This window comes from Phyllostomus discolor, chromosome 12 (genome assembly GCF_004126475.2).
Source record: "Phyllostomus discolor isolate MPI-MPIP mPhyDis1 chromosome 12, mPhyDis1.pri.v3, whole genome shotgun sequence".
Taxonomy (NCBI): Eukaryota; Metazoa; Chordata; class Mammalia; order Chiroptera; family Phyllostomidae; genus Phyllostomus; species Phyllostomus discolor.
The window spans coordinates 77,407,355-77,421,048 of record NC_040914.2 but is presented as its reverse complement, the minus strand read 5'-3'; the positions used below and the strand labels follow the sequence as shown (position 1 = coordinate 77,421,048).

General features: G+C 46.5%; 1 protein-coding gene across 6 annotated transcripts in view; it reads left to right on the top strand.

Moving 5' to 3' along the window:
• Positions 1-13,694, top strand: part of ANKRD11 (ankyrin repeat domain 11) — a 224,883-nt gene that overhangs the window by 171,607 nt on the left and 39,582 nt on the right. For 3 of the 6 annotated variants that reach the window (XM_036012409.1, XM_028502159.2, XM_036012410.1), the window contains one exon: positions 6,242-6,386. In XM_036012409.1, the coding sequence (XP_035868302.1) occupies positions 6,300-6,386 (87 nt within the window). In that variant the 5' untranslated portion in view covers positions 6,242-6,299. Of the gene's footprint in view, positions 1-6,238; positions 6,387-13,694 lie in introns of those variants that run through there. The other 3 variants (XM_036012408.1, XM_028502158.2, XM_028502160.2) reach the window with 1 other exon arrangement.

The following is a 13,694-nucleotide window of genomic DNA, read 5'->3' as shown; positions in this document are numbered from 1 at the left end:
CCAGCCAGAGCTCCTTTGCTTCTCTTTTGTAGCCCTTTGCTTTGTTCCCTGTCTGTATCTCCTGCCATGTTAATAGGGGTTCCCTGCATTCTCCGCACTCCTCCTGGTGTGTGTGCTTGTTCACGCTGGTCTCCCTCTCAGGCTACCTGTCTTCTTCCTGTGGCTGCAGCTCAGCTGGACAAGGGTACCCTGGAACCTGGTGGGTCTTCCTTGACCACTATGTGTAGCCTGAAAAGGCGACCAGGACTGTTGACCCCGTATCCTGTTCCACTGTGCTCTTCTCCCTGGCACAGCTGCTCCAGCTGGCTGGGCCCACAAGGCCCCTAGTGTCTTTGGGAACTTTCACAGGGTTTTCCCACTCAGGTTCCAGCTCCGATCTATTTTACATGAGGCCAGTAAAAATGCATTCTGATTCCCTATAGTTTCTTGCTGTTAGCTTGATACTTAAGGCAGGATCAGGCTAAAATTCCTTGGATTTTTGCTAAGCTGCAGGCATTAGAGGTAGTGCCTGTCACCTTCCTGCATCAGATTTTGTCTTGGAGGAGTCTCTTTTACATGTGCTGTGTCTCCTGCCCACATAGAGCATTGTGGTGTTGTGTGTAAATAAGGGGAGAGAAAGTGTGATATTTGGGATGGCCACCTTCGACAAAGGCTTTGAGTGTGTTTATTGTGGTATGGATGGGAGTTGGGTCTGCTAGCAGTTCTCACGCTTGAAGGTGGTTCAAAGTACCTTTAGGAAGGAACACACCTTATCATCCTTGTCCAGAGGCTTCCTGTCACATTTGTCCTGTCAGCCCTTTGAATGATTGTCTCTCCAAGCTCCAAGATGCCTGATCCCGTGGCAAACAAGGAGATTTTTCCAGGTGGATACCATGTGGAGCTTCTGTGAGCTGCAGACCACCTAGCAGTGTGTGTAGGTACAGGGCTGGATGGCCTTTCCCTCCCTATGTGACCATAGGTCAGGGGCCTGGCTGCAGACAGTTGTTGGTTCTCTCCAAGCTAAATGGATTTTTGTTTGGGCTCTGACACATGGCTGCCAGGTAATTGGCAAATTTCTTAAGCCAACAGGAGAGGCACCATACCTTGTTTCAGGGAGTGTGACTCAGGGAATGTGAAGGTCTCTTTAGAAAACTCGCTTTACTCCATATTCTCTTGAGTGCTTTCCTAAATGGTCTCCATGCCACTGACAGCTTGTGAAGCTGGAACAGCTGCCATTCATTTTGGAGGTGTAGAAACAGGGACTGCATCCAACAACTTATTCCTGCACAGGAACTGGTCAGTGGCCAAAGCAGGGCTCAGGCCAGCTGTGTTGTCCTCGGCCACCTTTGTACTGTGCTGCAGACATTTCCCAGGCGCTCAGTGTTAAGTCTGTGTGTGTCCCAGTGTGCTGTGGAGTGTTTTGTTTTGATGTGGATTATACTGTCTCTGAATTTACAATAGACATCTTCTGATACTGGAAACAAGGAGATTCAAGCTGCACTTACAGTGTTTCTGTGCAGGGACAGCCAGGTCACCTCCAGGAAGAAGATGATCTTCCAGGGTGAGGCTTATTGGTCACCTGTTGGGTTGTGGTCAGCTGTGGAGTGTGTTGATCAAAAACTCCCAGGGCCTGGGTTCAGACAGCCTCTGAACTGTGTAGAAGGGAGGATTGCTGGCCATGAAAACTGTCTCCACGGTGACCAACTGTCAGGTGGTCCCAACCTCTTCCTGAATTTAACAGTGAATGCCTAGCAGTGAGTGGGGAGGCCCAGGCTTCACAGCAATGCTCTAGAGCCTGGCTCCTGACATGGAGGCCTCACAGTGCTGACGAAAGTTGCTGGTGGTCCCCCTTTGTCTGCATCATTCCCTTGGCTAGCATGGCCATATCTGCAGCCAAGGGAGAGGCTGACCAGGTAGAAGGGCACAAGCCGGTGTGGAGCCTCTGGGATCGCCAGGATGACCAAGCATTTGAGCTTTTATTTTCATCTATTGCGTTGGCCACAATGTCTGTTATGTTTTTTCCATACAATGGCTCTAGTAGTGCTTAGTTTTCTAACTTCAATCAAAGCAATTTTGTTAAATTGTATTGTGACAGCTGTCACATCAGCATAAATTAAAAAAAAAACATCAAAATTGGTGAATTTTTGTGCAGCCATTTTACTAATGAACATGGAAGAAGATACACAACATTTTTGGCATCTTATGCTTTATTATTTCAAGGAAGATAAAAACACAACTGAAATGCAAAAAAAAAAGATTTGTGCAATGTATGGAGAAGGCACTCTGATTGAATGTGTCAAAAGTGGTTTGTGAAATTTCTTGGTACTGTGACGTTTTGGCCAAATAATTCTTTGCTGTGGGGCTGTCTTATGCATTACAAGATGTTTAGCAGCACCACTGGCCTCTACCCACTAGATGCTAATAGTGGGAGATAGACGACATACTCAGAATATCGTCTGAGTCTTTATTGAGTCAAATCAATGAAGTTATTGGTGAAAATGAAAAAGGTGTCTTTTATTTTATGGAAAAAACATAACAGACTTTTTGGCCAACCCAATAATTTGCCATGATGAGGTAACAAAATTAGGGTTGGCCAGGGAACTCACCAAATGGGTCATGTGAAGAATGGGATGGATCACCTCGTGTGTCTAGCAAATCTGACCTCTGTCTCTTTGTCACTAACAGCTTTCTTGAACTCTTTGTTTCAATGACGGCTCCTAAAGAGATGAGTCTAATGTGCTGGGACACACACCAGGTCCTGGTTTTCCTAATTAGTACTAAATATTGAAGCATTTGTAACAAGCATCACACCCAAACACGAGGATCCTGAGGTGCCTAGATGGTCTTGGCTGTCATCATGAAGGTAGGCCTGAGAAATACTTGTCATAGAAAAGAAAACAGTGTTCGGGATGTCATTCCTGCTGCACTTACAGTGTCTGCAATACTTGTGGGAGAGGTGGTGGAGCCTTTAAAGATAGTGGCTTTTTGAGATGTGAGTGAGGCCAGTGGGCCAGCACAGGCTATAGCATGTTTGGCCAGCTGCCAGCACATAATGTTGTTTCTCAGGCTGTCGTGGCGAGGTTTGGACCTGCCCTCACTCTATGATAGATCATACAGATTTAGCTGGTTGGTTGTTCACAAAATGAAAGTACTAGTGAGTGTCTTCTGGTAGCAAGGGACAGCTGCCTGTAGCAGAGGATCATGTGTCAAAGTCTAGATCAGAGGAATTGGACCTAAAGACTTGCATCCAGAGGTTTCAGTGCTTTAATTTTAACACCAACGACAGCCATGACAGCCTACATTGGTGGTCCACTTCATGGTTACACAGTACCCAGGAATGATTGGTACACCTTTAAGGGCCACCACTTTGTAGGCTTAACCTCTACTTTGAGATTTCATCGCCGTTACAGGTCTTGGGCCATGGTGAGCAGAGCTCTTTCCCAGTGTATCTCGGTGTCATATCAGAACTCAAAGTAGCTATAATGCCTGCTTGTAAAACATTTCACCCTCTGATTTCTGAGGGTGCTTTGAAAATGGAAAAAAATCCTGAATGAGTAAGCTCAGAACTCAGTAATCACCCTTCCCCCTGGTCTTGCAGCTTTTGTGGTTGCTTTTAAAGATAATTAAACTTTGGAGGTTAGGGGCTGTTATTCTGGAAACATTGTATTCTCTTTATGCCTTCTGGTAGCTGTTGTGCCTTTCCGAGGACAGGAAGGTGGGAGTGGGAGAAGGAGGCAGGTTTTCTTCAGAGGTCAATTAAAGGGCCTCAAAACCCCACTTTCAATATAGAGAGCACCAGCAGAGTCAACTGAGGGATACTGAGTGAGATCAGTTGTTTGAAGAATGAAGTGATTCTCCATGCACTCTCCTGGTCAAGATGCTGTGAAGTGAGCAGTGAGATCCAAGTCCAGGAACGGGGCGGGGGCGGGGGGGGGTCTGCATTGCAACCACACCTAAGCTGTTCCAGGTGTTTGCCACACATACCCCACAGACTTGTGCGTTCACACCCAGGAGCTGGAGGGTTGAATATCCCATGGTTACGTTGCTCCGTTTTTCCATCATGAGAGCAGGCAGGCAGGATATTTTTTTAAAATTTAACTTATGGATAATCTTTAAATTTGTACTGAAATGTTGCTGATGGGTTTCCAGGTAGTAATAAGTTTTAATAGCTGTTCCTGAGTCAAGCTCTGCAATGCCATTCCTCTAGGCTGAGATGTTCGAGTTCTGTAGTAGGAAATTGGAGGAGAATTTAAAGCTTTATTTGTTTATTTTTAGAGAGCAGGGAAGGGAGGGAGAAAGAGAGGGAGAGAAACATCAATCAGGCTGCCTCCTACATGCTCCCAGCCAGGGACCTGGCCTGCTGGTGCCCTGACTGGGAGTTAATCCAGAAACCTTTCCATTTGTGGGACTATGCCCAACCCACTGAGCCACACCAATCAGGGTGAAAATTTAGAATTCAGTTTCAAGTAGAGCATGTGGATAGAAATGCCCTGTTCACCTGAATTATGCGCCGGGGAAGAAAGTGAGTAAAATGGTCAGCTATGTTCCTCTCACCAAAATAAACTTAGATGTGTTCTTAGGTCAGTTAAGCAGCAAGAGGATACTTTGTAAAATTTTATCACTTAATATAAAAAAATAAGACAGGATCTCTAGAAGATATAGTGAAGAGCAGTTGATCTTCAGCACTTCAGGAGCAGCAAGAGTGGGGAACTGCCACTTACAGAAGGCTTTTGAACATGTGTTTCAAAAGCTACACTTCATACTTAAAGAGGCTGTTAATTCTAGGTGAGTTAATTATAAAAATTACTCATCCAAAATGGGAAGCACAACGGCATGCGACTGTGGGAAGAGGAGGTGAAACAGTGCATGTGATTTGGTTTCTATAAAGTGTTTTCTAACTCAGTGAAAATAACACATGAAAAGGAAGGCAGTGGCGTTTAGGAAGATACACTTTTTCTCTGTTCCTCCTGCTATATGCAGCTAAAACTCCGGTGAAGTGTGGAACAAGCATAGGAGAACTGGGAAGTGAAGAGAAGCAACCTGTATTGTAGGAACGCCTGTGTCAGGCGTGTCTGGTCAGGTCAGCGTGGCCACAGGTGGAGCTGTGATAGGATGTTGGTTCTTCACATAGGTCCCAGAGAGTGGTACTGTGTGCCACACAGAGCCACCAGGGAAAGCACCACGATGGTCAGGAGCAAGAGGGAATTCTTGGCCAGATTTTTGTTGGGGTTTTTTCAGGAAGGCAAGACACGGCAGGGTGAGCAGTTTAGGATTGGCTAATTTGAATAATTCTGCAAACTGGGTTATAGGGTGATCTGTATTTCCTGGTGGCTGGAGAAACAATTCACTTGTGTGTAAGCTAGCTGCTGATTGATAGTTTTGTGTGTGAAAGGCATGCCCACTTCAGGAACCCTCTGCTGTCTCTGAGAAAGGGCTAGTCCTGGGAGAGGCACTCTCTCCTGTTTAGCAAATGTTTTAAGGTGTCAACATATGAGAAAATAAAAACAGGATGACTATAGCATGTGTTCTGGGATTTCCTGGGAAATGCTGGGGCTAGGGTGTCTGGCTCAGTAATGGGAGGAGTCCCGCATTAAAGTTGCCTGGACATTCTCTGAAACTCTTTCAGGGGTGTCACATTACTGCCTTCTGAACATTTTATTCGGGACAGGTTGGTAAAGTGGGTGTGCTTGATGCTTTCTGAAAAGAATAATGGATCTCATCTAACCTTCTGTCTGGGGGAGCAATGTGGGAATTGAGCTGCTTTCCTAGGTGGTGACTGGTGTTCAGACCATGGCCCAGAGGGTGGCAGACAAGATCTGTAGGACCTTAGGTGCAAGTACTGCACTATGGGTGTGACCATGCCCATGTGGGAAGGAGTGGCAGGGTGTGGTGGGGGACAAAGAGCATGTGTGGTGCCCAACCCTGAAGACCAGGGCTAGAGCTGCTGGAACCCCGAATGCAGTCAGAGAGAGGTTCAGGTACTGGCCAACACTGCCCGGAAGCATGGCCGTCACCTTTGTAAGTTGATCCTTTTGGCAGCTGAGCAATACCTGTTTGCCCCCACTCTCTTCTCCATAATGTAGTATAGATGTTGTTCCTGCTGGTGTTGACTGCCTGGGTGCATCCTAAGTGGCCTCTTCCTGGGCGCTGGTTAGAAGAGCTGGTTATATGCTTTTGGTTCATTCTGTCACATGAGTTTAAGATTGTCTCAGTTTTGGTTGAGTTCAACGAATTTTAACCCCCTTCCTCTCTTTTGAAGCAGACTGTTGATGATGAAGCGATGGCCGTATAAATGAAGATCAAGTGAGGGGAGAAGAACGATGCCCAAGGGTGGGTGTTCTAAAACACCACAGCAAGAAGAATTTTCTCTCAGCAACGACATGGTGGAGAAACAAACAGGGAAAAAGGTAACACTTGGCTCAGCTATTCTCCTCTTCTTTTTTTTTCCTTCTCTTCCTCACTTCCTGTTCTTCCTCCTATCCTTCCTCTTATCCTTACTCTCTTCTCCTCTTTACCTTCCTCCCCTCTCCTCATCCTTGCTGACTTTCCTCCTCACACTCACTTATCCTCAGTATAGTCACTGTGTCTAAACAGGTGTAAGGGCTGAGAATGTCTCCTTGCCCGCAGCAGAGTTTTGTGTTTTCTTGGCCTTGTCTTTGTTGGGCCTCTCTCTCGGCAGCCAGCAGTGGAGACAGCACTGTCGGATGGGTCAGATGGGAGAGCAGTGATCTTGCCAAAGAGGTCTTGCTTTGTTTCAAGGATGTATCTATTATTTGGGGACCAAAGTTAGTATTTAAATAATAGGTTTATGTTTGAGGTGATCTTGATTTGGCCCCATACTTCTGTCCCTCAGGACCATAGGATTCCTGTCATGGTTTCATTAAGAGCAGACCTGACATTTAACTGTATTTGAGTTATCCTGACTGATACCACTGCTGGATAATTTAAATTCTAGTTTGGCTTGTTCTCAATGTGAATAGGAAAATGGGATGTAACTCGAAAATCCTTTTATCTTATTAAAGTGCTTGTAACATTGGGCTCAGCGGTATGCACTTCTTGTCCTGTGGTGTGGGGTGATACTGGGGTCTGGTACATACCTTCTGTCTTTCAGTGTAGAGTGACAGTAGGCTCTGAGGAGTATACTTCCTGACCTGCAGTGGGAGGGAGACACTGGACTCTGGGGTGCACACTTCCTATCCTACATTGTAAGGCTGCCCAGTGAGCATAGACCTGAAATCAGACCGAAAGGTTCAAGCTCATGCTTTGTCATGTGTCCCTTTATGACTATGAACAAGTCAACTACCTGCCCTGAGATGTAGTTTCCTAATCTCTACAGTAGGAACAAGAGCATCTTATGCAGTTGTAGTGAGGTGGGATAACAGTGCTTGCCTGCTCATGGGGTGACACCACCCTTGTTATCACTGTTCTTGAATCCTGTTGTTTCTTGGCTTCTTTCCCTGTTTCTCTGGATGTCCATGGAGCTGGTCATCCATATTAACCAGTCTGACTCTCAGCCCCAGGCCTCAGTGCTCAGGGGTTACCTCTCGCAGTCCCATTACTAGTCCTTGAAGCTGCTTCTCACTGCTTTCCCACCAGGCCCCTTCTGTCCTAATGCTTGGGAATGAACAGAAGTTCTGGGACTCCTTGCCCATTCTCTCCCGGAGCTTCCTGCTGCTATATTAGTTCATGCCTGCATCTCTGATGATGCCCTGGGTTCGGTGGGGTGTGAGGTTAGTGTGTTTTCCACATGAGATTAGTGAGGTTTAATGTGAAGTAGTTCATGAACATAGGCATGCTTAGATGTTCATCATTGTAAACAGGCAGGCCTCTGAGACCCTGATGTCTAGGCATTTGTGTCCACGCATTTTATCCTGCTTGCTCTGTCCCCCAGTGTCTCTTGCTGTGTGTAAGAATAGGTAGGAGGTGCAGCATAGAGCCACAGGCAGGCTGAGGCTTGAGCTTGGTCTGAGCACACATGGGAGGTTCATGCATCTGTGAGGCCTATGGACAGTCTGGGTTCAGCTTGGGATGGCCGAGTGCTGCTGTGCCCATGAGGAGATGCAGCCAGTGAGGCAGTGTACCCTGGGAAACATGGGAACACCCACTTTGGTGGCTAAGAGTCTCAATTGTTGGGCCACTTTCACAGTGAATGGCCAAACCACCCTTGATAGTATCATGGTTCCTAGGTTTCTGTATGGAATGTCCTTGCAAGATGATTTCATAGCTGTGGGCACAGGATGAGGGAGAGGCCCACCTGTCCCTCGCTCTTGTGCTGAAGTCCATGTAGCCCCTCCCTCCTGATTTCTCTGCCTTCAGGCTTGGGTCCTCAGGACCCCCAAACTGCTATCCCCACTGGCCTGGATCTACACAAGGTGGAATTGGGGCTGGGCCTGCCCAGAAGGGCTTCTTACTCAAGGCCAAATTGGAAAAGGCACCCAGAGTCAGCCCCCACCTTGAAAATGACTGTGAGTGGGCCCAGTGGGCAGCTGGTCCAGGGCCTGCTGCAGGCCTCCTGCTTACCTTCTAACACAGGGCTTGTTCTGGGCTGGTTTGCACTGTTTTTCTTTCATTGAGGGGAACAGAGACTCAAGTGGACTAAACTGGATCTGGTGTGGTTGGTATGAGCAGTGTGTACATATTTGCCTCAGGACATGTGTGGATTTGCATTGCTTTGTTGTTTTTTGTTTTGTTTTGTTTTTTTTCCTCAGTAAGGTAGCTTTGTGCTTTGCGGGGCGGGGGGGTACTACCCAAGATGAAGCCAGACATTTTCCTCATGGAGGCAGGCAAATTTTAACACTAAAGATGCCATCTAATGGAACTAGGCCCTCAGTGCTACAGGAGCTTTCTCAGGTTAAATGGCAGTTAATAGTAGAATGCTTGGGAAGATGTACCTGGTGGCAGCTGTGACCTGAAAGTGCACTTCAGTTTATGGTCTGAGGATCTTGGGATGGCAGAGTGCACAGGCTCAGAGCCACCATTTCTGCTGTTGACATGTGGTTGAACTTGTTCTGCTCTGTTTTCTCTCATAAACTCTCTTTTCTTCAGATACAGATCCATGTTACCAAGAGCAACATATTTTTAGATTCTTGCAGAAGAATCGTGATACAAGTTATACATTTGTGAACAGTGAAGAAAGGGCCCACGACTCTTGGCGAGAGTCCTCATGCCTCATTTGGTAGTTTCCTGGTGTTCTTTTGGCACGAAGTCTTCCTGCCTGGGCTCTTTGGGGAGTGTGGGCAGCTGCATTGCAGACAGGCTCCTCTTCCTCAGGGGCTCCTCAGGATCCTGCCCACAGCAGACCCCAGAATCCCTAAACTTCCAAGCTGGAAGGAGCCTGAGAAGGAACCAGTTAACATCTTTGTGGTTGAGGGTATTCTGTGCAGAAAAGCCAAGGGCTCCTGTGGTATCTGAGACCACCCAGCAAGAAATGACACCCTGATCCTCAGGCCGGGGCCTTCTCACACCAACCCTTCTCTCCATCTCACACAGGATCCTTCTCCCTGTGCTTGTCACACTCTGAGGAGACTGCACAACAGCTCAGGGTTACCCCAAGCTTGCATGATAGTAAAGTTCATTTTCTTTTGTGCTAGATTAAATAGCTCTCAAACTGTATTCTTAAACCAGTACCGTGAGCATCACCTGGGAACCTTTTAAGACTGCACACGGAATCAGAAAGGCTGAGGGTGGATGCCTGCCCTCTGTTTTAACAAGTCTTTCAAGGACATGGTGAGTGCTCTGGTCTGAGAATTGTACATGTACTGTGCGTATCACAAGCTGTAACATCCAGGGTTCCCTTCACACTGTTTTTAGAGGAAACCCTGAAGGGTGGTCTGTAGACATTATACTCATCTTCTTCAAAGGCCAGTAGGCCCACCTCTTCCTGAGGGATAGGGTTTGTCTTCATGGGGTTTATCCTTGTCATTACTGTGAGTGAGACTGTTATGACCCTGTGATTCAGCTCCCTTCATCTAAGAGGAGTAACTTCAAAAGTGACCTCAGTTTGGAAGCTGGAGGCAGGGGCATGGTTGAAGCGGTCTTCGCTTGTGGCTGCTTCATACTGTGGTTTTTATGACAGTTCTTGGACAAGGCCTGTTGTGAGCAAGGGAACATCCTTAAAAGGAGCCAGCCACACACATTTGTGTTTCTCCATAATGCCAGGTTTACTAGGGAAGACCTCCCCAATAATCCTGTAGAGTCCTACACAGGTGGGGTGGGGGTTTACATGATAGAAGCAAGCAGAACAAGTTTTTGGAGCAAAGTCCTGGTCACTGGCAAATGCTGCAGATGGAGAGGCGGGCATTGGTCTCAAGTTAGGTGGCTACAGTGGCAGCACGTGTCTGGTGGAATGGAAGTCTAGTAGGGCTCTAAGTGTGGCGTGTGGTACAACCAAACTCAAGCACTGAATAGTTGGAGCTCTGAGTTGGTGTTGTTTTGTTTTTTAAAGTTTATTGATTGATTTTAGAGAGAAAGGAAATGAGAGAAAAACATTGATTGGTTGCCTCCCATACATGTTCCAACTGGGGATAATACCTGCAACCTAGGCATGTACCCTGTCTAGGAATCAAACCAGCAGTCTTTCAGCTCAAGGAACTATACTTCAACCAACTGAACCATATGACCAGAGGTTCCACTCATATTGGTGTCCAGATGGAGTCCTTATCCAAGTGTCCACACTTGTGGTTTGGGAAGTTCTGGGCCACTCCAGAGCACATTCCCATTATACCCCATTACCTCAGTCTTAACCACATCATGGCTGACAGTGATTTCATACTGGGTTGTCAAAAGCGTTCATTTAAAAGCCTGCTCTGCTCTTGCTGTATACAAGGCCACAGTAAACGCAGTCTGAAGATCCATAGGCCCATCCCCATGCTCCTCCTGACATTTTGGTTCCCTGGGAGTACCTGTTTCCACAAATCCAAAAGAAATCCTCTGAAGAAAAAATAGATGGTTATGTCCTTACAATGAAATCACAGGAAGGATGATAGTGGGTCGAGCTTTCTTGGATCCTAGGCCCCTGAGAATGTTAGCTCTTTTTAGGCTTCAGATATGCTTTCTGGTGGCAGCAAAGTTAGGCTATATCACAGATGGACTCCTGCAGTGTCTGTGATCTGGAGAGTCTCAGCAGTTGGGATTTTTGTCTGTCTCTGTGTTTTGTGGGGGCAGAGAGGGAAATAGAGAAAAACCACAGATGAAATGAGACATGCCACACTTGGGTCCCCTTCTGCTCCCAGATTGGTCCTGGAGCCAGGGAGTCATTTACAGGTATTCTGTTCACTTAGCCACAAGGGATTCCCCAACTGCTGATTCAGATTGACTAGCACCTGCCTGCCCTGCCCCCACTCTGCCCCTTACACTGCATGATCCTTCTCTGTATGTAGCATGTGCTCCTCTCTGACACACCTGCATTTGCTTGTCTTGTGATCTCCCATCATAAGTAAGCTCTTGGGAGGAACCTCATGTTCTCACAAAGCTTTGTACACTGGGCACTCATTAGGCTCATGAGGCATTATTGTGTAGATGCTGACACCCTCAGATGCCCCAATCAGATTTCACAAGTGAAGGCAGGTCAGGTCTTTGAGAAATAAGAGACACAGATTGGAAAGGAAGGAGTGAAGCTACTTTTCCTCACAGAGGACATGATCATCTATGGAGAAAATCCTGAGAAATCTACATGAAAGCTCTAAGAACTAAGAAGTGAGCTTAGCAAGGTTGCGTAATACAGAACCAGTATGCAAAGCATATTTCTGAATACTATGAAAATTTAAAACTACATTTATAGTAGTGTCAAAAATATGGATTCTTTTTTTAAATATATTTATTGATTATGCTATTACAGTTGTCCCATTTCCCCCCTTCTCTCCCCTCCACCCTGTACCCCCCTCCCACCCACATTTCCCCCCTTTAGTTCATGTCCATGTGTCATACTTATGAGTTCTTTAGCTTCTACATTTCCCGTACTATTCTTGCCCTCCCCCTATCTATTTTCAACCTACATTCTATGCTACTTATTCTCTATACCTTTTCCCCCTCTCTCCTCCTCCCACCCCCCTGCTGCTAACCCTCCATGTGCCTTCCATTTCTGTGGTTCTGTTCCTGTTCTAATTGTTTACTTAGTTTCTTTTGGTTTTGCTTTAGGTGTGGTTGTTAATATTTGTGAGTTTGCTGTCCTTTTACTATACATGTCTTTTCTTTATCTTCTTTTCTTAGATAAGTCCTTTTAGCATTTCATAAAATAAGGGCTTGGTGATGATGAACTCCTTTAACTTGACCTTATCTGAGAAGCACTTTATCTGCCCTTCCATTCTAAATGAGAGCTTTGCTGGATAGAGCAATCTGGGATGTAGGTCCTTGTCTTTCATGACTTGGAATATTTCTTTCCAGCCCCTTCTTGCCTGTAAGGTCTCTTTGGAGAAATCAGCTGACAGTCTGATGGGAACTCCTTTGTAGGTGACTGTCCCCTTACCTCTTGCTGTTTCTAGGATTCTCTCCTTCGTTTTTACCTTGGCTAATGTAATTATGATGTGCCTTGGTGTGTTTCTTCTTGGGTCCAACTTCTTTGGGGCTCTCTGAGCTTCTTGGATTTCTTGGAAGACTGTTCCCTTTGCCAGATTGGGGAAGTTCTCCTTTATTATTTGTTCAAATACGTGCTCAATCTGTTGCTTTTCCCCTTCCGATTCTGGTACCCCTATAATTCGGATATTGGAACATTTAAAGGTGTCTTGGATGCTCTTAATCTTTTCCTCAATTTTTTGAATTCTTATTTCATCATGCTTTCCTGCTTGGTTGATTCTATCTTCCTTCTGGTCCACTGTATTGTTTTGAGACTCATATTCCTTCCTTTCACTATTGGCTCTCCTCCACGTGTCTTCCTGCATCTCTTTTATGGTAATCTGCATTCTTTCATCTAAATTTCGTCCAAAATCAACCAGTTCCGTGAGCTTTCTGATCACCAGTGTTTTGAACTGCGCATCTGATAGATTGGCTAATTCTTGGTCGCTCAAAAGGATGAGACCTGGGGGACTGATCTGCTCTGTTGAAAACATATTTTTTTTCCCGTCTCTCCTTTTTTTTTTTTTTTTTTTTTTTTCCCCCGGTCTGGTCGCTCTTGTTATGGTGGGGGGGCGGAGCCTTAGGTGCTCACTGGGGCTGGGCACCCCAGTCGCTAGATTGTGACGTTATATGTGGGGGTGGGGGTGGGAGCGGGAGCGGGGCGGGAGAAAACAATGGCGATAGTTCCGTTCTCCTGGACTCAGACCCTTGTCTGGGCTTCTGGGCCGCGAGTTCTGCCCTGGTCCACAATCGCTACCCCTCTGGGTCTGCCAGCCGCAGCTTGCGTACTCAGGGATCACCGCTGCCTTCTTGCACCCCCGGATGGCTTTTGCGCCGATTTTGCGCCAAACCTTCCCCCGACCTCCGCGTGCCGCCAACCCGAGCCAGCCCCGCGCCCGCCCGGCTCATCTTCTCCTACCAGTCCAGATGAACGCGTGTACTTCAACTTCTTGGCTGCCCGACTTCCATTCAGATAAATCCTCTGCCGGATCTGGGTGTTATTCTGATAGTAAATTATTGTTGTAAATTACTGTTTTTCTAATCTTGGTTGTATGAGGAGGTACGGTGCGTCCACCTATTCCTCCATCTTGCCGGAAGTCCCAAAAATATGGATTCTTAAGGAATAAATTTGATGAAAGATGTTCAAGACCTGCACCCTGAAAGTT